Below are 22697 nucleotides of genomic sequence, written 5' to 3' on the forward strand. Positions count from 1 at the left end.
AATGACATACCCAAGTACGCGTTTGTGGAAAGACGCCGTCGCTGGGCAAATTTAATGATTTAATACTGGTAAAGTATAAAGTAGCTAATAGAGAACAGAATCGCTAAATTTTAAAGTTGTTGGTAGTTTTACAATGATGAAATGGAGTCGGCGATTGCAGGTGTCATCTCAGAAGAGGTGACAATAAAGATGTTACGTCCCAGCCGGGAAAACTAGTGGGGTAGTAGTGGGCCTCACTACACACACAAGTAGGGCCCACTAGTTTTGCAGGGTGGGGTGGCTAGGCTGACACATTGCCAGGCCTTGAATATGGAATACAGTTCGTAGTGGAAGGATGTAAAATGATAGTGCTCTCGCTTTCTCACAAAAAACACATGTATGCACACACACACACATCTATCTTAACCATGGACAACTAATGACAGTAGCAAGAATGGATCGAATTTCAGCAAGAGGTATTTCAAAAAACGAAAGTCTTCAATGCTTTCTTAAAACCTGGAAGAGGCTGAATGGTGTAAAACGAGAATGGCAGCGCAATAGGTGTAGGATAGTGTGGTCTACACAGGAACAAATATCTCAATGGAGAATAGTAGCTGAGTCAGGGCTTCTGCTTACGCAAAAAATTGCGTACAGTACGCATTAAAAGTTCGGAGGACCGCTTCAATTTTCGTCAATGGGGTTCCATTCAAATGTGGGCGAAGAACAGGGACCCCTTAAAAATCTGAAGAAGGGGTCGCTGGGACCCCAAAGAATTTAGCCTTAGCAGAAGCCCTGGCTGAGTATAATTACATAAAGAGCCAGGAGAGGAGCCACGGAGGAAGCTATGGCGTATCACAGCCAGCTTGTAGTTGGACTTGAACATATGCAACCAGTGTGCAGAGAAGAAGTGTGACATGACTGTTTTCTTGACTTGAAAACAAGAGGGCAGTGGAATTCTAAACTCTGTAGTTTCTGTGCCAGCAAGTACAGAGTTGGCATACTCAAGTTTGGAATGAAACGACAAAACTAGTATATTTATTGCTTGAATATTGAGGTATGGTCTGTTGGCACTGATCTGACAAATAGCCACATAAGCTGGATAATAAATATGAGTTACATGGTAGTCCAGGTACATGGTATTCAAGATGACAGCCGAAATTGCAGGCAAAAGATACAAAGGGGATGGTAAGGGTCCCCATACTGATGGAGGATAATCCAGAGATCAGAAGGGTTGGGGATATAAAAGCTTCTGTCATGTTCAATTTCAGTTTGATGTTGGCCATCCAAAACTTTGCAACTGTGATATAGCATTCCAGCCTTTTGATAGTGTTGTCAGTGTCAGAGTTGCAGAATAATGCATACAGTTAGTCATAAAAATGACTGATTGGAAACAATGTGAAGCATAAGTCAGAACCCAAATGAAAAAAACAGATGGATCAGATGAAACATTATTCATAATTGACTGAGTGCAACTAATCAGTTTCCAGACTAGAGTAAAATGGTTGCATAGTTAACTGAACTGGCATCTGAGGCATTGAAAAGTATTCTGTGATCAACAGTGTCAAATGCAGTACTGAGATCAAATAGAATCCAAACAGATCTCTCTTTTTTGTTTTTTAGAAGGGATCTTTCTACTGAATATTTGACAATGAGCATGCATAACATGCATCTAATTTACTTTGTGTAGAAGTGAGTGTGTCTTTTATATGCAAATGTGGGTGCATGGTTGTTGATTTAGTCTATGCATGATTTATATAAACCACTATGAGCAAATCTTTGGAAAGGTGCTATATAAATACTTGTTATGATAAGTATTATAATAAGTAAGCTAAATGATAAAATGCTGATGTTGGTGATAATATGCAAAAGGGGGGCAACTAACTGGGGATGGAAACAGGATCCAGAAGCATAAATTCAGGGTGGCATAAATTCACTATTTGAGTAGAGAGGTGGTTCACTGGGGACAGATTTATTCCAGACTGACAGTAGAACCACCTTGATTAGTGCACTACTCAGATACTTTGATCAAGAAGAAATCAGAAAAAAGGTCTGCAGGATAGCTGAAAGAGAAGACTTTTGTTTCTCACTCGTGCTCGTGAGGTATTACAGTGGGAGAGATGAGAATGGAAATGAGGTTTTGGCCTGACCAACGATGAAGTGAACCACATTTTAGTTACAAATCCGTTTCAGAACAGCGAGTTATGACTTCAGCCAGTCTTTCAGCTTTACATTTCAACCCCATGAAGGCCTTTCTCTAATGACAGTAAATCATGGTTCACTCCTTGTGGATTTGAGATGGTAATGATGAACTGCTATGTGTTTGTCAGTACTAATTAAGAAACATGGAGGGTGTATCTAGACTGAAACATGATGAATAGATTTTGGAACATTATTATTACAAAATTTGATTTTAGTAAATATTACTTAAATGATAAAAAAAGTCAATGGTTTAGCAGGTATCTGATGTTTTAATGATTATAGTTTAGTTTATGTTCTTGAAAGCACCTCTTAAATTTTGCTTTGTCCCATTTCTTGCAGCTTCCATTTGTGCTGCTAATGTGAGCAGATTTTATGATTTTGTAATATAACATTTACAAGTGTCAGTATATGGTTGCAGCTTTGGGGCAAGGAGAGGTAGGAAACCAGCTGTGGATGTTAACGCTTTGTGGATTACACATGCTTCATAGAGAGTCTGCTTATCTATCTATCTATCTATTCCTCTTCGTGCATCAGGTTGCACATAAGGCCTCAACCAGAGTCCGCCACCGATGTCGATCGGCTGAAACACGCTCTAGGTGACCCCATGTCCAGCCCTTTCCTTTCATCTCCCTTTCCACTGTTCTTCTCCAAGTTTCCTTTGGGCGGCCTCGTTTTCTTCGGCCGTCTGGAGTCCATCGTAGGGCGACTCTGGAAAGGTCTGCTGTCTGCTGGCGGAGCACATGTCCAATCCATCGCCAACGCCTTCGTTGAACCTGCGTGGTGATGGACTCGGTTTCAGTTCTTCGGTGGAGTTCTTCGTTGGTGATGGTGTTTGGCCAAAAGATGTTAAGTATGCGCCTGAGGCATCTGTTTTGGAAGACGTCAAGCTTGTTACTGATGGTTTTGGTCATCTTCCAAGATTCTGATCCGTAAAGGAGGGTGCTGATCACATTTGACTTGAAGATTCTCAGCTTGATCTTCTGGCTGATGTTTTTTGCCTTCCATGTGCTCCTGAGTGAGGCAAAGGCCTGACTGGCTTTCGCCAGTCGGGCTCGAATCTCCACCTCCGCATCCCCAGTGTTTGACATTTTGGACCCAAGATAGGTGAAACTGTCAACTTCCTCAATCTCTTCTCCATTTAGTTTGATGCTGTCTTGGACTCTGGCGTTCACTCTCATACTTTTCGTTTTCTTTGTGCTGACCTTCAAGCAAGGTTTCCAGCTGTTTCTGAGAAGGCTTTGTTTTTTCCTGTATGTCTTGGTGGCGGTGTGACAGCAGGGCAATGTCATCAGCAAAGTCCAAGTCTTCCAGCGCTGTTGTTGCTGTCATAGTCATGGTCCATCTGAGCCCTCTCCTCTCGCTGTCGGTGGAAGTCTTCATGATCCAGTCCATGGCCAGGATGAAGAGGAACGGCGACAGAATGCAGCCCTGCTTCACCCCAGTACTGACGTTGAAGGGGTCTGTAAGCTCTCTGTCACAGACAACCTGGGATTTGAAATCGCTGTACAGCATTGCAATGACCTGAACAAGTTTTGCAGGGACTCCGTAATGCCTCAGGATCTTCCATAAGGACTCGCGGTGGATGCTGTCAAAAGCCTTCTCCAGGTCGATGAAATTGATGTACAGCGGTGTGTTCCATTCGTTGCTCTGCTCCAGAATCTGTCGCAGAATGAAGATGTGTGTTCGGAGCAGGATCGCCCAGGGCGAAATCCTGCTTGCTGTGGTCGGAGGTCTTTCTCAAGGGTTGCCGTCAGTCTTGACAAAACAATCTTGCTGAAGACTTGCTGGTGAGGGAAAGAAGTGTTATACCCCTCCAATTATTGCAGTCTCCAAGATCTCCTTTCTTGGGTAACTTGAAGATGAGCCCTGTCTTCCATGCAACAGGGAGCTGCCCTGATTCCCAAATTTGCCTGAAGATTTCAGTCAGCTTGGGAGCTGTCACATTCACGTCTGCTTTCAACATCTCTGCTGTTATTCCATCTGCCCCTGGTGCTTTGCCGCTCTTCATTGTCTTGACTGCTGCTGTCACTTCTTCCAGGCTTGGTGGGTCTGTGCAGATGTCAAGGTCTATAGCTGCTGGCTGGATGTCTGCAAGCTGGGGGGATCTGGTCTGTTCAGAACTGACTCAAAATGCTCCCTCCAGCGCTGTAGTTTTCCTGCCTCTCCTCGACGACATTACCGTTCACGTCTTTCACTGGCACATCACTGTTCTTAAACCCGTTTTTAGCTGTTTGTTTATCTTGTACAGTGTCTTCAGGTCATTTTTACTTGCTGCATTTTCTGCTTCATCTGCCAGTTTCTCTATGTGATATCTTTTGTCGGTTCTTGCCATCCTCTTTACCTCTTTGTTCAGTTTTGCATATCTTTGTCTGTGTTGTTCCTTCAGGCGTTCAGATCTGGTGCTGTTGATTCTTTGTTTGGCTGACTTTCTCTCTTCTATCTTCTTCCATGTCTCTTCTCTGATCCACTGTTCTTTCTTATGCTTTTTACGATCAGCTCCAGGCAGCCTCAGAAAGCGTTCCAGCCCACGACATGTTGCTCATCATCGGCGATCTCAATGCCAAGGTGGGAAGTGACAACACCTGCAGGGAGCATGTCATGGGCAAACATGGAATCGGAACCATCAATGACAACGGAGAGAGACTGGCAGACTTTTGTGAAGAAAACACCTACTGATTGGGGCACACTCTTCCCACACAAAGACATCCACAAGGCAACATGGACATCACCAGATGGGATCACAAAGACCAGATAGACCATGTCATCATCAACCGAAAATGGAGGAGCTCACTTCAAGATGTTAGAGCTACAGAGGAGCAGACATTGCCAGTGACCACACTCTTGTGATAGCCACAGTTTCTCTGAAGCTGCGTCGATCACGAGGAAAACAGGCACGTCAGCAGAGAGTGGATCCGGCAAACTAAAAATCCAGCCACCGAAAGGGCCTTGCTATGGAAGTAAAGAACAGGTTCCAGGCACTAGGAGACCAACAAGAGATGACCTTAGACGACTTCAATCGAGTCTTACAGGAATCAGGAGAGAAAATACTGGGCTTCCAACGGAAAAAGAAAGAGTCTGCTTATGGGTTAATGTAATTCAAGAGCTGAAAATTTTTGTGTCAACAGAAATTTCACAGAAGAAAATTTAGTGGAAAAAATATGTGTCTACAATATTGTTCTGATCATCCCAAGCATATATTTATAGAAATAAATGCAGATTTGCCAGTACCAGAGTACATATATGTGCATACATTTGAAATCTGGAAATGTATATTGTTGCTGGAAGAATGGGGGGAATCGCTGTTTTATGCCAAGAATGCATTTAAGGTATAGTTATGGCGAGGTAGCCAGCCATATACACAGATGCCAAATGCAGAGAAAGAACAGCGTGCCTTTTATCACAGATAGGGCTACAACCCTCACTGTATTGTTGACAGGTGCTAACCGTTGCGCCACCAGACCACCTTGCTCTCAGGAAATGTGCATACAAACTTTGAATAAAATTACATCATCTTTTCATAAATGTCCTCAGCATAAAAGGAACAGTAGAACAAGTTAAAAGAAATTAAACTCACATAAGCAAAACAAACCAGTTTTTCATTTTTTAATGTAATTTTCCAAAGCAAGCATCAATGCTGCTCAAATTTGACATTAAAACAGACATCACATTTATTCTCTCAAAATTAATTGGTCACTGCACTATTTGTGCTATTTCAGATGTTAAATAAATATTCAAAGTTTGGTGAGCAAATCAGTCGATGGCTTAAATGACCAAGAACAGTCATATGCTTGTCATTTTCTCCTGTTCGAACTGAAACCACGTCCTGAAACAGGTAAAATATGTCACTTGCTGTAAATAACAAGGCAGGAAACAGACAAATTTATGAAACAGCGTGTAAATAACTTGGAAAGAAGAAAACCCCTTTTTAATGGATGAAATACTTCAAAAGACAAAGCTAAGTGCATTTAAAAATACTTGCTGCAAGAACTAAAGCCATTCAACACCCTTGATCTGAACTGTAACTATAGTCATCATACATGTTAACTCAATAGTAATCAGAATTACACTGTAAATAACCCAGGTCCAGTGAAATATAGCATTTCTTCTGTTGGATGATCAAATCTTTCCAGAGTTTTGGAAATGATTATCATTACAAATGACAATGTTTTCCTATTTTTGAGTGGGAGTACTTAGCTGAGAAAAAAACAAATAGAATAGATCTTTCTAAATGCTTGCTTGTTCTTGCAAAGCAAGGCCTCACCTGTAAGAATCCACATGATGTACCCATAGTAACATCCAAGACGATGTCACCAAGCACCAGTTCTGCCTTTCCTGATTTCCGTACCCGTAATTTTCCTACGTATCCCTCAGAAAAGTGATCTAATGAACATGCACCCATTTTCTTTTCCAGCTGAAGCCAGAAAGAAATAAAAAGAATATAGTAGCATTAAAAAACAAATAAATGATAGAAACATAAAGCCTTGAACGTCATAAATTTGTTACTGGTAAAAATAACGTCAATAAATAATGCTATACATCAAATCACAAAAACCATTCTGGAGTGCTATGTGTATTGCATCATAAAGATGTTTTGAAATTAATCCTTAGTTTGAAACAGACGATCCTCTTGACTCTAGTGACAATGAAATGATGAGTATCACAATTTTGTTAGCAGCAGATAATGATACTAAAGGCACAGAAATATTCTCAAAGACAGCAAGAAACAGGGGTAACAAAACTTTAGATCGGAAGGTTAAGCATAAGAGAATCTTAACGTACCAAATCATTTTCTCTTTAAATTGTTACTCAAGCCTCTCAGGTGTACCATGCATGTGCACATGCACGCACAACCACTTTGTGTAATCTACATTAACATTTTTTTAAGGGATATTTAATATAAATGGTTAAACAGACTCCAAGACAGGGCTCTCCATAGCAGTCAATCTTCAGCAAGATGCAACATTACTGGGGTATCTAGATGGATTTTCAGGTTTTCAGAATAGTTTTAATGTTGCCATTCTCTAGAAGCTTTCCTAAATTTAAAGAGCTTAAAGCCCTTTAACTGAAGTTTAAAGAAGTAAAAGGTCTATCTCCTAAACGAAAAAAAAAAAAAAAACAACAAAAAACAAAAAACAACCAAAAGCAATAACCAAACCTCATCATTCTCTCTGTTTTCTTTGTTGGCTGTGCCAGTGCTCCCATCACTAAGCCCTAGCTGAAGACCTTTAGGTACTCCTGGCAAAACATCTGGCAACTGGAGAAAAATAAGCTCCTCTTTCTCTGTTATATAGACAAAAATGTGAAACTTCCAAAAGTTTCTGTTGAAAAAAAATGTTTTAAAGGGCATTTTGTTTTGTTTAAACAGAATGAACAACAACAACAAAAAAAACTCCAACAAAAATCAATGTAGCAAATGAAAACTATTAATTTTAAAGTGATTTTTAAAAAATTTTAAAATTTTAAACATAGCCAACATGAAAATTAGAGCTAGTGCACACTTTAACTGAACATCAAAAATATTGTTTTGGAAATGGATTTACCTGACTTTGCAACTGAGTTGAGCAAATAATTAACAGACATTCTATCCTCTTTTTTATGATGTATTGTTTCCTCCTTAGTAAATGAAGTGGGGGTTTGTGTTGGCTGATATTTGCTTCCTTCATTGTCACAATCCATAGGCTCTTCTTTTGACAAGGAAATAGGAAACAAATGCTTAAACATTCTTCTTTACTTACACTTTAAGGTCACTTTTAAGAATATACAATTAAAAAAGATGCAACATACTTAGCTGCAAACAAGTATAAATGAATGATATCATTGAATTTCTGATTGGCTTATTTTAAAGAGCCTTTTTGATCCGTCTCAATGCCACAGTTAGATCCATTACTCTGTGTATCTTTTGCCAGACAAAGCAGGCAGAAGTTAATCTTAATATCCTTTAAGCATTTTACTAACCCACTCTCTAGCCATGTATCTATAATTTCCTTCACTGTACTATATCTTTCTCATCTAGCAAAGAAGTCATGTTCTAACAAAAAAAGTCATTATGTTATTGACAGAAACGTGGATCAGAGATCGTGGTGATATGAGAGTGTCTGTGTTGATCTGACCCCAGTTAACTACAGTATATGGTCATTCCCCCTGTGCCAGTCACGAAGGTGGGATTGCTGTGATATTTAAAACATCTCTTGTGAGTCACCTTGCGTTTAGCACTGATCTTCCTTTTGTACACTCGTCATTTGACTTTGTTAATGCAAGACTTTTGTTGCCAGATTAGTGTTTATATAGACCACCACCCAACACCATCAACAAATTGACTGACAACCTGTACCTTGTCAGAATTTCTGCTTGACCACTGCAACAAGGATTAATGGCAAACCTGTGATCATAGGTGACTTTTGATGAAAATAACCATCCAAAAAGGATCATGGACCTGCTCAATATCTTCCCGTTCACCCAGTCAGTCACCGAGCCACTCACGTAAAAACTCAAATCCTGGATTGGGTGGTGCACAGACCTGTTGATCATGTCATACACATGGTTAATCTCTCAAATGTGCTCTTTTCAGATCACTATTGTGTGTGGTTTGATCTGTCAGGCAGTCGCCCAGCAATGACACCTGTGTTTCGCACTCTGCATCTTCTTCATGTCATGGATATGTTTATGTTTCATGATGACTTGGGAACTGAACTGGCTCTCTGCCCATCAACCTCTGCTGATAGGCTTGCGGCTGTTCTCCACTCTGTGCTGGAAGCCTATGCTCCTGCTGTGTGTACTCAAGTTCACCCCAACAAGCATGCGCCATGGTACCCCAGAATTTGTGTTGAACTGCAGAGAGCTCTGGTTTTAGTTTCTGTAACATAGGGCCTTATGTGCAACCTGATGCACGAAGAGGAATAGATAGATAGATAGCAGAGAGCTAAGGCGACGTGTCGACAAGCTGAGAAGTTATGGCATAGGTCTGGGCTGACAGATGCTAAACGCTGCCAAGCGTGCAGTCATCTACTTTGTTTAATCGGCCAAAACTAATTCCTCCGTGCTCCCAGTAGTTATTCATTGAGTAGGAGTCTATTTTGGGCTGCACAAACAGGCTGTAACTGCCCACAGTCATTGCACCTGCTTTACTGCCTGAGGCCTTCAGCGAGTTTTTTTGTCCACAAGATTCTTAGCATCCAGGCTAAACTTGATCTACTGCCTGTGCACCCTTCAGCTCTTGCTAACCATATTGACGATCTGGCAAGGTCAAAGAGCTTCTTTGCTTTCTTTCAGCTGATCTCAGAAAGTGAGTTTAGGACCATCATACTCCAGTCAAAACCCACAACTTGTCCACTAGACCCAGTTCCCACCCCATTACTGGTAGACTGTCTTGATGTCCTACTCTCTGCCCTCACAGAAATAGTAAATGATAGCTTGTTCTCTGGCATCTTCCCAACTACCTTCAAAGCAGCTTTAGTGAAACTGCTGTTAAAAGCCCTACCTTTGACATCAACGTGCTAAACAATTACCGCCCAGTCTCAAACTTGCCATTTCTTTCCAAAATCCTTGAGAAAGTGTTCTCAAGTAACTTCCACCTATCTTAACTCTGAAAATTTGATTTCTCCATCACAGTCTGCTGATCACCCTTTTCATAGCACTGAGATTGGCCTGCTCAAGGTGACAAACAACATTTTGTCTGGTCTGGATAGAGATGACATCTCATTTCTCACCATATTAGATATGTCTGCTGCCTTTGATGCTATAGATCACACTACTCACATTCATAGACTCAATACTCCCTATGGCGTTTCAGGCTACTCCCTCAACTGACCTGAGTCATATCTCTCAGATAGGATTCAGTTATAGTGGATGGCTCTGCACTTGGTCCCATTCTCTTTATCATGTATTGTCTTGGGCAATCCAGTGGCGCAACAGTTAGCAGCTGTCACCAATACAGTGAGGGTTGGCTGTCCTAGGTTCAGCTCTCATCTTGGACACGCTGCTCTTTCTCTGCATGTGACATCTGTTTACATGGCTGGTTGCCTTGCAATGATATAGCCTTAGTTGCAGGCTTGGCGTAAAACACCAATTCCCCCACCCCCCACCACTTCCTTTTCTGTCTCAATTACTCTTACCTGGAATAAACTGCTACTCCATATTCTCTAGAAATCTGTTCTCTCTTCCTTTGAAATGTCTCTTAAAACTGACCTTTTCTCCTCTCATAATGTGTGTCTCTGTGTGTGTGTATGGAGACATGCTTGCACATGTTCAAGTTTTTTTAAATGTTTGTGCAATGAATTACCATAGAAAGAATGAACACTTTATAAATATTATTATTATATGTTGCCAACACTTCTCACGTTTTATATGTATTGTAGCATCTCCAGAAATGCCTTTTTGTTCTCTCTTGAGCTCTTCCATAGCAACAGATGACATAGGGAGCATAACAGGAATCATATCTGGATCATCTTCTGGTCCATCTGCAATAAACTTGAAGACACAAAAAGCAACGTTTATAAAGATCTATGGGTTGAAATCTATAATTCAGTTTTCATTACAAATGATTCATTCAGTTCTTCTTGATCCTAGTCGCCCACAGTGAAGCATAGGGCTGCAACTACACCCCGCCATCGGACCCGGTTCTGGGTGTCCCTTTCCAGTTGGGACCATGTCATGCCAGCTGTCTCTGCCTCTCTGTGGACTAATCTCCTCCATGTCTGTCTGGGTCTCCCAACCTTGCGGCTCCCCTGTGGATTCCAGCCTAGAGCTTGTCTTGTTAGATTGTCGGCCGGCTTTCACAAGGTGTGACCAATCCAGCCCCACTTCCGCTTCTTGATGTCTTGGCTGGCAGGTTTTTGGTTGGTTCTCTCCCACAGGTCTGTATTGGAGATCTTCTCGGGCCATCTGATGTTGAGGATGTGGCGCAGACATCTGTTGGCGAATGTCTGAATCTTGTTGGTGATGGTGTTTGTCACACGCCATGATTCAGATCCACATACAAGGACTTACTTTACATTTGTGTTAAAGATGCGGATCTTGGTATGTAAAGATAAAGTCTTGGAGTTCCAGATGGGTCGCAGGGTGTGGAATGCAAGCCTGGCTTTGTTTATTCGGCTTCTAACATCTTTATCTGCACCTCCATCTTTGCTGACTATGCTGCCAAGGTAAGTGAAATGGTCTGACTCTATAATACATTCCCCATGTAGTTGGAGTGGGGCTTCTTGCTTGCTGTTGACCCGCATTACCTCCGTCTTTTTGATGTTGATGGTCAGGCCAGTCATCGCTGCTTCTTCTGCGAGCCGAGCGAGCTTTATCTGTGCATGTTGTTGCTTGTGGGGCAACAGGCTGATGTCATCCGCAAAGTCCAGATCCTCAAGTTGCCTGGCGAAGGTCCACTGAATGCCCTTGTTGCTGTTAGAGGTTGTTCTTCTCATGATCAAATTATTCAGTGATCTACCCAAAAGTTCTAGATAAAAGCATTCACTGGATAGTTCACAGTGTATGATGCTACATAATTTTTTTCATTTTTTACAAAATTTTAAGTGTACAGCACTGATAAACTCAAAACTAGCATTATTTTATCATTGCTGAGTTGTGGATTATTTTGTACAGCTGGCTGATTGTAGACCAATATACATTTGCATTAAAGTTGTGTGAAATTAATCTTGAATAAATAGCTGTTAATATTTTGAGCAATAAGAATAGCAGTTAATGGAAACCTCCAATTTCAGGTCTACAGGGAGGTCTACATCATCTCTAAGCCATAAACTTACATCATCTCTAAGCAAATGGTCAAGGGTCTGGTTTTGTATTTCTCCACCCCTCCTTGCATTTTCCTGCTTTACTCTTGCTGGTGCACCACCTTTTCCTCCAGAAAAGCCACCACCAACTCTTCCATCATAACTGCTGCTTCCACCTGAAAAATGTTGCATTGTGATTTTCTTCTTTGATTACAAATATTCTGCACAGAGGATTTATATTCAGGGAACATTATGTGTCCTTTTCCTCACCCTAGACAATAGGTAGCTGACCAGCAAATGCTTTAGCAAGTGTTTTATCTGGACCTGCACTTCGTAACAGTTGCTGATCAAAAAGATTATGGCAATTTTTTTTAACATTGTTCAGATTTTCATAGTTATCTATTGCAGTATTGTTCTGCACTGGAAATAATAATAAGTTTTCTAAAGAGAAAAAAAGCTGTGAGAAAACTGAAAAGTATCTTTCTGTGTCTTTTTCATCAGAATTGCCTACCTAAAAGTTTAATTCCATTCATACATACTTTTGTAGCCAGGGTCTACAGCAGGTCCCATTTCAAAAAGAGAGGGAGTCTGAATTAAGTTGCTTTGACCTCGACCTCTCCCTCTACCTCGACCACCACCCCTCCCTCTACTGCGTCCGGAGTGCTCCTTAAATGGATTTTGGCTTTCTTTTGTATCATGCTGATCTGAGGCTCTGGAAATAAATAACCATCAGCTGCCAATATAAATCTGTTATATAAATCTCTGAACAATATTAACAGGTAAGAATAAGAGTAAGGTCATCAATATTAACCCTTATTGAAAGCATAGAGTTGGAAACTTCATTTAATCTTCTTTAAAGTTTGGTATGAACTGAGATTGTGTTCAACTTAAAATATGTCGATTAAAATCTATACTTTGTATATTGCCTGTAACACTTGCAACCATCCCTCATTTACATAGCACATGCCCCCCTAAATTTTAATGCTTTCTTAAAGGATACATGGGATGATGAAAAATAAAACCAATCAAAAATAAAGAAAGTAATTATGTGAAAAAAATCCAATAGTTCTCAACTCTTAAAAGGAATGACTTTGTTCATTACCCTTCTCTAGGTCTTTCTTTTCTGACAGGAATAGTAGGTGCATAAATTTTCTTAGGTACTCCACCAAGAGTCAAATCTCGAGGACCTCTTAGAGATGGTAACCTGCAGTTTATAAGCAAAGTGAAATAAAGGCAGGTACATTGGTTTTGCCTGCACAGTGACTGAAACAAATTTGCATTGCAACAATTTATTACAATCAACTATACTACAAGGTCTGCTGCATAAATCTGTGATGAAGCATGCATCAATGTTATAATATTATAACATGACTATAATCAAATGAAATACGATTATATATCCTAACAAATTAGGCAGTACAAATTGTACCTGGCTGCTTTCGCTGCAGGTGTGCCTCTTCTATCTATCAGACCACGGGGAAGGTCTTGCGCTTTACTGTCCCTGCTGCCATTGTTCATCTAAAAGGAAAAACAAACACAGACTCAAGAGTCACATTATCAAGCATCCTGATGTGTGTGTGTGTAAACAGATAAATTACTTTTGATTTGCAGTAACTGGTGTAATTGGTGAGGAATAAAATGATGACTGATGGAATGCACCTTTTAATTATAATCTCAATACATTACTTTCCATAAAAATGACTGGAGAAAGTGGTTTAGCTCATAAAAATAAACAGAACTGAAATACCTTTCTTAGATCTGTGTGAGATAAAAGTCAATGTTTTCAGCAATTTCATATGTTTCGTAACTTTCGCGTAGGTACTTTGTGTCGTAAGAAACCTCTCTGTAAACTTGCGTAGCTCTTCAGTCTTAAGCAAAGAAAGTATGTATAGTCACTCTTCAAAGTAAGGGACGCGACTCTTATAAAAAGATGGCTGCTTCCTTTGGCATGAGAGTGTGTGAAATAAATAATAGGTTGCTATTCAAATATTACAGGTAACTGGAAGAGAATAACATCATTACCAACACAATATATAGTTTTTCTTCTGATTTTCTTTAGCGTTTTTGTATATTTCAGTCGTGAACAGTAAAGCTTCTTTTATCTTTCCCATGTCTTAGATGGTGTTGGTCATGTCTGCAGAAAGTGCGCACGAAGAGTACGATGTCAAAAGACGTACTAAATCTTTACGACAGGGGAGTTTTCCAAAGGTTATACCCAGATGGAAGGTGACGTAAAACAGATTTTCAGAGTCCTAATAATGTCGGAGTCACTTTAATAGATACAATGCTCGCATACGTATATGATTCTACCGCGTCCGTAATCGAGTCAATCACTGCCAGATCATCATCTATGCAATAATTCAGCAACAAAATAAGTGAATGATGATATGCGTGCTTGCGTGGGTGTACGTGTGTGTGTGTGAGTGAGAGAGAGAGAGAGATCTATATCTTTAAAAAAATCGAGTTTTCTACATATTTAAGCATCTAAACGTGCAAAAAAAGCATGTCCATGAGCTGTACGCCACCACCAATTGGTGCAACTTACCTTGTAATGATGTGTGGCTTACGTGCCTCGTCGATCCACAGAGCTATGTCGCCAGGAGCTTTGTGCTTCTGGCAAGTCCAACCAAGCTAAATAGGCCTGTCATGGTAGATGTCAAGCCAAAAAAAAGGAAGATCACCATTATCCCATACTGTTCAGCAGTAAGTGCAGCAGAGGAAGAGGAAAAAGAAGACTTCTACAGCTCGTTGCAGTCTCTTCTTGACCCCACACCAAGAAGAGATCTGAAGATCATCTTGGGAGACCTAAATGCTAAAGTGGGAGATGACAACACCAACAGGGAGCTCATCATGGAAAAATGGGGAGCTCTTCGCAGACTTATCACTTTCAATGACCATGTCATAGGTGGAACTGTGTTTCACACAAGAATATATACAAGACAACTTGGAAAGGGAAAGAGAACACAAAGAATGGATGACGCCAGAGACCTGGGTGAAGATTGAATCAAGAAAAGGACTGAAACAGAAACTCAACCATTGTCAAGACCAGCCAGAGAAAGGTCTGAGAGCTGAATACTGGAAAGCCGACTGCCAAATGAAGAGGTCTGTCTGTGAAGACAAGAGACACTTCACCCCATGAATTGACAGAGGAAGCAGAGACAGTATCTATACAGGGAAACATGAAGTGACTATATGAAATAACACAAACTGTGTCAGGCAGGAGTGTTAACCCAAACAAGCCAGTGAAAGATAAAGATGGCAAGACCAGAACAAGTGATACAGGCAAAGAGACTGCTTGATGGAGCACTTCAAAGAGATTCTAAACCGACCTTATTGACCATCTTTACCTGACATATAACCATCAACTGAACAACTACATGTCAACACCAGCCCTCCCACAAAGAAATCATCAAAGCTATCAAAAGCATGAAAAGCAGCAGGCACAGATGGCATACCCCCAGGAGCACTAAAGGCAGACCCAAAAACAATAGCAACAGTTTTACACCCCCTCTTACACATAATCTGGGAGCAAGAGCTAGTGCCAACAGACTGGAAATTAGGCCACCTGGTCAAGTTACCAAAGAAAGGAGACCTTTCTCAGTGCAACACAAGTGGTGGGAGATCATACTGCTGTCCATTCCCAGCAAAGTCCTGACAAGGGTGATACTAGAGAGATTGAAGAAGGCACCACATTACTTCTAACAGCATCTATTTTTTTTATTTGATAACAACAGCAGCTGACCTAGGTGTATCACATGACTGATTGATTTGTATAGAAAACTAAGTTGCTTGCATACAATGAGCAATGAGTGTGTCATTATGCTGAATAGTAACATCTGCACCCAGTGGTCAAATTGACTGATGCCAGTGGCCAAATTGACTTTAGGTTGTAAGTGAATCAGTTAAGGGTTGTTGAAAAATAGGCCAGCCCCCACCAAAGTCAATTTAACCATTTGCTGATTCGACTATGGCACGAGCTGATGTGACCACAACCTATAGTCGATTCGACCATTTCCTCTAGTTGATTCAACAAATCATGATCTTTAATTATCTTGCTTGGAATTAATGATTCAGCCACAAAATAAGTGAATTTTGTCCCTGGTTGATTCATGTACATCTTGTCTGAGTGTTGTGTATGTATGAGAGTGGATCCAAGTCAATATAAATAGGTATATCACATGACTAACTTGTATAGAAAAAAAATGCAGATCAGTAGTTGAATCGACTAAGGGTCATGGCTGAATCAACTTGTGCATGGGTGAATTGACTTGGTCCAATCAGTAAATGGTCTAAATGACCACTTACCTTGAACAGTGCCATGTTTCTTTTAGGATTTTTAAGCATTTACAAAGTCTCAAACTATTGCTATCACTCTTTGTCGAAGAAGAAATAAGATATTGAATCAATATAATCATTTGTGAATCCATTCTGCAAAACAAATATGCTTGTTATAAATGGATGTCAGTTACTTTAAGTGTTACTTATGTTTTATGTAGCATACTGATTGTTTTCAATATTAATGATAGATATAACTATGTAACATTTATAATTAGACTATTGTTATGAAGACAGTGTATTTCTAGCATGATGTGTAATAACATTAATGAAAAGGGGTTTCATTTTTCGGAAATAAATGAATATAAAACTAAAATTTAATTTTACATTTCAGTGCACCAGATCTGGCACATCATTTGGCAAAATCACAGACAGTGTATTGTGGGTTTGATCCAACTTCTGACAGTCTCCATATTGGAAATTTGTTGGCATTAATTGCACTACTGCATCTTCAGTGTGCTGGGCATTCAGCTATTGCTCTGGTGTGTATTTGGTGCACTTTGCTGGAATTTGAAGATTCTTTGTTTCAACGGAGCTAAAATATTTTGTCATTTTTCAGCCATCGCTTTGAATAATGACTGGCAGGAATATATAGCCATCCAACACAGCATGTAAACTCCATAAATCATGCTTGCAGTTATGACAAATAAGACAAATCAGGCTGACCGTATCTTTTCTGCTCAGTCTTGTGTTGGAATAATGTTTCATTATTGTTGTTCTAGCATGCTTCATAAGAATAGCTTTTCTGCTAACGAAACAATTATGTTTATTTAAAATAGTAGAGTATATCATTTTTGGTATAATAGGTTAAATTTTGATTGTTTGAATGTTTCTTGTTATTCCTTTTTGTTCCCAGTTGAGCATAGGGCTGCAACGACAGTGTTGTAGTTGCAGTTTCTGTAGCAGGGGTTGTTTTACAGGGTGGGGTTGCTAGCCCTATGCCCAACCCTCCTCCTTCATCCGGGCTTGGGACTGGCAGGTTACCTGGGCAGTTTTCCGGGCAGAGTGGGTCAAAGCAAATATATAAAGGAAATATTTCTCATGCTCGTTTTTTTTCACCTTTTTTTTTTTTTTTGGCTAGATTGGTGGAGCAACTGCACTTATTGGAGATCCAAGTGGCAAGACCAAAGAGAGAGAAGCTATGCCCTTGGAGGAAGTTGAGAAAAATGCTCAAAAGTTAAAGGAAAACGTGCATCGTGTTTTTTACAACTACAGCTCACAAATACACTCACACCTCTGCAAGAACAGCAGCCTGATACCTGTTAGGTAAAAGCATAACAATCGAAAGCAAAAGTTGTTTGCTTTGTCAGCTATAAAGTAGCGGAGATGTCAGAAAGTTGTGTGTAGTGCTTGCTACTGCATTGCTACCAAACTATAAATTTTTAGATAGAAGTTTTTAAAAATATTTTTGAAAACTTGAGTTGCCTAACTTAGATTTTGAACATTGCAAATTGGACCAATAAGTTTCATCATGTCTTGTGTATTTTCTTACACTGTTTTTGGCTTGAGGCTGTTTTTAACCAGGTTAAATGTCAAACCCTCAAACCTTCAAAATGCCCTAAAATCCCATTGTGTTGGAGAAGGTATTGACAATTTTGGATTTAGCTCGGCTTGTTGAACAAACTTAGTCAAAGTTTCAGTGATATTTTCCCTATTGAGAAGGGACTTAAGGTAGCATTGTTATTTTTCTGAGATGCTGTGACTGTTGGAATATCAGAGCATGTAGATGAGAAAACTCTCTAAAACTCCTCAGACCAAGAAATAATTCTGATTTTGTCATTTTCTTCACCCTCCAGGGTTCTGAACAACATGGAATGGTATAAAGACTGGAATATTGTTGAATTTCTGTCAAAAGTTGGACGCAACTTTAGAATGGGTTCAATGCTGTCAAAGCAAAGGTACACATATATCTTTTCTTCTTATCTATCAATATACGAGTAGGAAAGGGGTGGTTGAGGGAGTGAAGGAATATGTGCCTGCAGATATATGATAAAGCACTTAAACTTTTTTACCCTTTCCTGTTGTTAGCAACAGAATCTTCTGCAGTAAGCTGCTGAAGAACTTTGTGAAACATAATGCCCTTTATAACTATAATAAATTTTCATCAATAGCTGTAGGTACAACTTGTTGCAGTATTGGTGTTGTTGTGCATTATAAGAAGTACAGATGTGGTATTTGGCACTGAAAAAAATTGTAAATTTATAGCGTTCAAAGTCGACTAAACAGCTCAGAGGGAATGAGTTTCACAGAATTTACATACCAAATCTTCCAGGCCTTTGATTGGCTTTACCTACTGCAGAAACATGACTGCTCTATACAGGTATGATTTTAAAGCACATAACTTTATATATACTTTATACTTTAGGTAAAAGAACTATTTAAGAAATGATTAAATCAAAATGTATCTATATTTTATTTCATCTGAAACATATGGAGTGGCTTTGGACATGTATGCAAACAGTTCTCATGGCTATGGTACTGTGACAAAAGTTATAGTCATACTTGCAAATTTAAATTTATACATTTGTCTACCATCAAGCAAACTTTGCAAATGAACAGATGAATTGTGGCATCTTGTTGGAATTTAGACAGAGCTACAAAATCTGATCACATTGATCGCTGTTGAAATGCTGTTGCACATTTATTTTAGATTGGTGGAAACGACCAGCTTGGAAACATTACTGCAGGATTGGAGTTGATTCAGAGGTATACCAAGCAGCATGTGTTTGGTGAGTGCAATATTGAGGCAGCAAAAAAAAAAAAAAATTAGAAACTGGACATAGACACACACATAAACAATATTTTCCCCTTTTATAGTTTGATTGTTGCTGCTCTTTCATCATATTGTTTTGAGTATGTTGATGGTTTGAAAGCTGTTATGAAGGATCCTGCCAAAAAACTTTTTCTTTCTTCCTTTCCATAAGAGAAAGTTACCCATCTGTCTGAAGACCCAACTATAATTATCACAGTGCAATCTGTGCTTTTGAAAAGAATTTTCAATTTCATTAATTGAATAATAAAGTACATTTTGTATCATGATTTCTTATACATGCTCATTGTGCTTTACAGTACTAAAAGGAGAAGTACTACAACAGTTTGCTAGAGCTCAATTTTTTTTTATAGATAAATATATATCCATATAACACATACAAATATGCATTCAAAAGGCACATGCGTGCACACTCTTTCACACAGTGTATTTTCTCACAAGGTCCATTTACTGTATGATTTAGGTAAACTATGTTTTATTGCAAGACAGAATATGGAAAATAACTTATTTTTCAGGACTGACTGTACCACTGATAACTTCCACATCGGGTGACAAGTTAGGAAAGACAGCAGGCAATGCTATATGGCTCGACTCCAATAAGACATCACCTTTTGAGCTTTATCAGGTTTGTTCAAGTTCACATCTGTTAGTTTAATCACTTAAGAGGTTCATGCACCTTAAGTTTTGTAGTAGGGGACTAAATTTACATTATTTTTTTAAACCTCTTTTTATCTGGAAGTATTAATGCTGTGCACAAACACTGAAATGCATTAATCTGAGCCTTTATGTAAGCAGGGTTGGGAGGGTTTGCATGAAGAAAGCAAGGAGTGAGAAAGAAATAGAGGGAAAGAGCAGAGAAATAGAGAGTTGATCACTTGCACACACACATGCATGTGAGTATTTCCTGTTTTCATTTTCTTGGAAAGATTTAATTAGCACAAAGTCATGTAAGTTCTTATCTGATCCATCCTCCAGCAAGGGATATTACTTTTTTTTTCAGTACTTCCTCAATGTCGCAGATTCTGATGTTGAAAGATATTTGAAACTGTTTACATTTCTTCCTCTTGAAGAAATTTCTGCTCTTATGTCGAAGCATATGGTAAGCACTTACTTTTACAGTGTTTTACCAGCTGTATATTTAATGTGAAGTGGTGAGATAAGACAACATTATTTACTCCAGGTGGCAATTAATAGCAGTTCTTTTCATGTAGATCATGTTAACTGTCAGTGCAATCAAAAGAGCTGAATGGAATTATTTGTACAGTGAAATGAGTTTCTGTAGAAAGTGATTTGCTGATTTGAGAATGTTTTTTTTTAAACAAAGCTCCCAAAATGGTTTAACCTGTCACACTCATACTTGTAGCATGCTCTGTCTAGCAGTCTAGCTGCATAATCTTAAATGATAAGGCAAAAAAATATTATTACAAATACAGCTAAAAAAGAAAAGCAAGTAATGCCTAAACTTGAACCCTCTTTTTATTTTACCATATCAGTGCAATTTTTTGACACTTTGGTGCAAGTTTGTTAAAAAAAATGTTTATTCTTTAGTTGCTGTTTTTTCTTCAAAATCTGTACTTGGTAGTGTCTGTGTTGGGGGCATATATGTGTGTGTACATTACATTTGTTTATAGGAGGCACCAGAAAAATATTCTGCTCAGAAGAAATTAGCAGAGCAAGTGACACTTTTAGTACATGGAGGTAATGTGTACTGTTTTAGAGGTTATGTCAAATTTTTTAAGGTGCCAATATTTTTCTGTTCAACCTTGAAATAATAATTGGTTTTGTCTTAGACGACTTAGAGGATGCACAAACCTGAAATAAGAAATAGGATGATAATAGCTAACAAAATAATGAAATTTTGTAGGTCACATTCATCCATTTTACTCTTTATTTTTATGCTATAAATGGCATAACCACTTTCTTTGATGCAATATTTTTTTTTACCCAATTTAGAATGACTGCTCAGGTTCATAATTAGTCCCATTGTTTATTATAACTAGGAATATGTTACCTAGTAATATGGTTGTTGGGGATATGTGTCAACATGAGCAAAAAAGAGGGGAGATTAGAAGTCATACCAGTTTGCATAATTTATTTATAGTTCCATTAAGCATCAATTAAAGATAATCTAGTAGCATTTATTAAATAGCTGAAGGGAAATGGGCTTCCATTGCAAATTCATCTTGTTCTTAACCACTCAAAATGATGATCCTGTAATGCAGCATCTTAAGATGTTAGTTGTGCAGGGGATGGCCTCAAGACAGCAATACGCTGTACAGAGGCGCTCTATGGTGGTTCAGCTGAGGCTGTTGCCAATATGGAAGCAGCAGATCTTCAACAGTTATTCAGACAAGCACCAGTTCATTGCATGTTCCTAGACCCAGGCATGACTGTGCTAGATGTCTGCATGAAAGCTGGGTGCTTTGGGAGAATAGGTAAATTGTATAGTGATTTACTTTATCCATTTCACATAACAATTTTTTTCTAAAAATCAAAAAATGCTTGGTGGATTGAAAAAGTTACAGAAATCTTTTGAGATAATACTCTTAGCTTTTGAAAGCATGATCATCTCTTGTGAAATGTGTAAAGTATTTATATTGGCACCAGTTGTCTTTAACTTTCACACAGCTTTTAGTGAATGTAGGGTTTAGCCCCATTTAGCAGCTTTAGGTGTTGTTTAGCATGCATGTTTACTGAAGGTTTTTTCACTTCTGTGCAAGTGGATGCTGAGCGAATCATTAAAGCTGGCGGAGTTTATTTTAATTACCAGAGGGTAACACAGCCAGACTTTGTTCTTATTCCTGGAGAACACATTTTACCAAACAATGTAACCCTGATCCGAATAGGTGAGACAAACAACATAGTAATTGTTGACTTTTGGGTCATATGTGGTTTTTTGTGATAAGTAGAATCAAAATTTTTGTAGGAAGACCAAACACTTTTTAATTATATTATTTATGATGAATATTTACTGACAGGGAGTAATTGGTGTTAAAAAAAACCTTATAAACAGTTGTGACAAAGTACATGGTGGGCTACTTTAAATAAATCTTCTTTCTTATTTTGTTATCTGTGGCACATGTTATATAGAGATTGTTTCTACTTTACAGGAAAGAAGAACTACTACATTGTGAACTGGGCACAGTGAAATTTTGTGTTGCTTGCAGAAACTCTCTACATTTTAAAATAAAGACAAACATTTTTGAAACTAATGTGAAAAATGGTTCTTGTGTATACATACCTAAGTAGATAATTGACAGAAGTGTTCTAGGTTTTGCAACTGTGGCATGTGGTTTCGGATATTACTGCTAACCTTTCCAGTATGCTAATCAACTCTTTGTTTCATTGTGGAGAAGCTGCAAATGTTGGCACTCACATGCATAAAACACGTAGTTCTATTTGTAAGGCTTAGGGTAGAGGCTAAAGTTTGTGGGAGTTCACCGGTAACCCTATGAACCTCGGACTTGTATGAGCTTGTTTCTGAAATTTTTTTTGAGTGGGCAAGGGGATTAGGGTTAAAATTCATCTTTATGTCCATTTATATGAAAACCAGGGACATACTCCTAGTTTACTAGGAAAAAAACCGAGACCCTGCAAGTGCAAATATTTGCTTAAAAAAAGTAAACGGTTAATAATTTGTTGCCTTTTGTTGCTTTTCTTGATCTTACAATCTTCTTTGTCAATTTTGTTTTGACACA

The 22697-nt window shown here is 38.9% G+C and overlaps 2 protein-coding genes across 2 annotated transcripts; one reads left to right on the forward strand and one right to left on the reverse strand.

The window, feature by feature from the left end:
* Positions 1-5764: 5764 nt before the first annotated feature.
* LOC112557181 (DNA-directed RNA polymerase III subunit RPC4-like) lies at positions 5765-13779 on the reverse strand. Its single transcript, XM_025226878.1, has 10 exons — positions 13642-13779; positions 13324-13412; positions 12997-13098; positions 12434-12606; positions 11928-12070; positions 10515-10644; positions 7719-7862; positions 7334-7458; positions 6440-6589; positions 5765-6001 (listed from the first exon to the last, which is right to left on the reverse strand). Exons 2-10 carry the CDS (start codon positions 13410-13412, stop codon positions 5891-5893), a joined length of 1167 nt encoding a protein of 388 aa, XP_025082663.1. The 5' UTR covers positions 13642-13779; the 3' UTR covers positions 5765-5890.
* Positions 13774-22643, forward strand: LOC112557169 (tyrosine--tRNA ligase, mitochondrial-like). The gene is made up of 13 exons (XM_025226869.1): positions 13774-13889; positions 14013-14120; positions 16564-16711; positions 17311-17495; positions 18026-18127; positions 18435-18549; positions 18880-18958; positions 19515-19624; positions 20000-20098; positions 20631-20697; positions 21246-21434; positions 21720-21845; positions 22110-22643. Exons 1-13 carry the CDS (start codon positions 13825-13827, stop codon positions 22145-22147), a joined length of 1431 nt encoding a protein of 476 aa, XP_025082654.1. The 5' UTR covers positions 13774-13824; the 3' UTR covers positions 22148-22643.
* The last annotated feature ends 54 nt before the right edge of the window (positions 22644-22697 follow it).

This window comes from Pomacea canaliculata, linkage group LG1, assembly GCF_003073045.1.
Source record: "Pomacea canaliculata isolate SZHN2017 linkage group LG1, ASM307304v1, whole genome shotgun sequence".
NCBI classification, from domain to species: domain Eukaryota; kingdom Metazoa; phylum Mollusca; class Gastropoda; order Architaenioglossa; family Ampullariidae; genus Pomacea; species Pomacea canaliculata.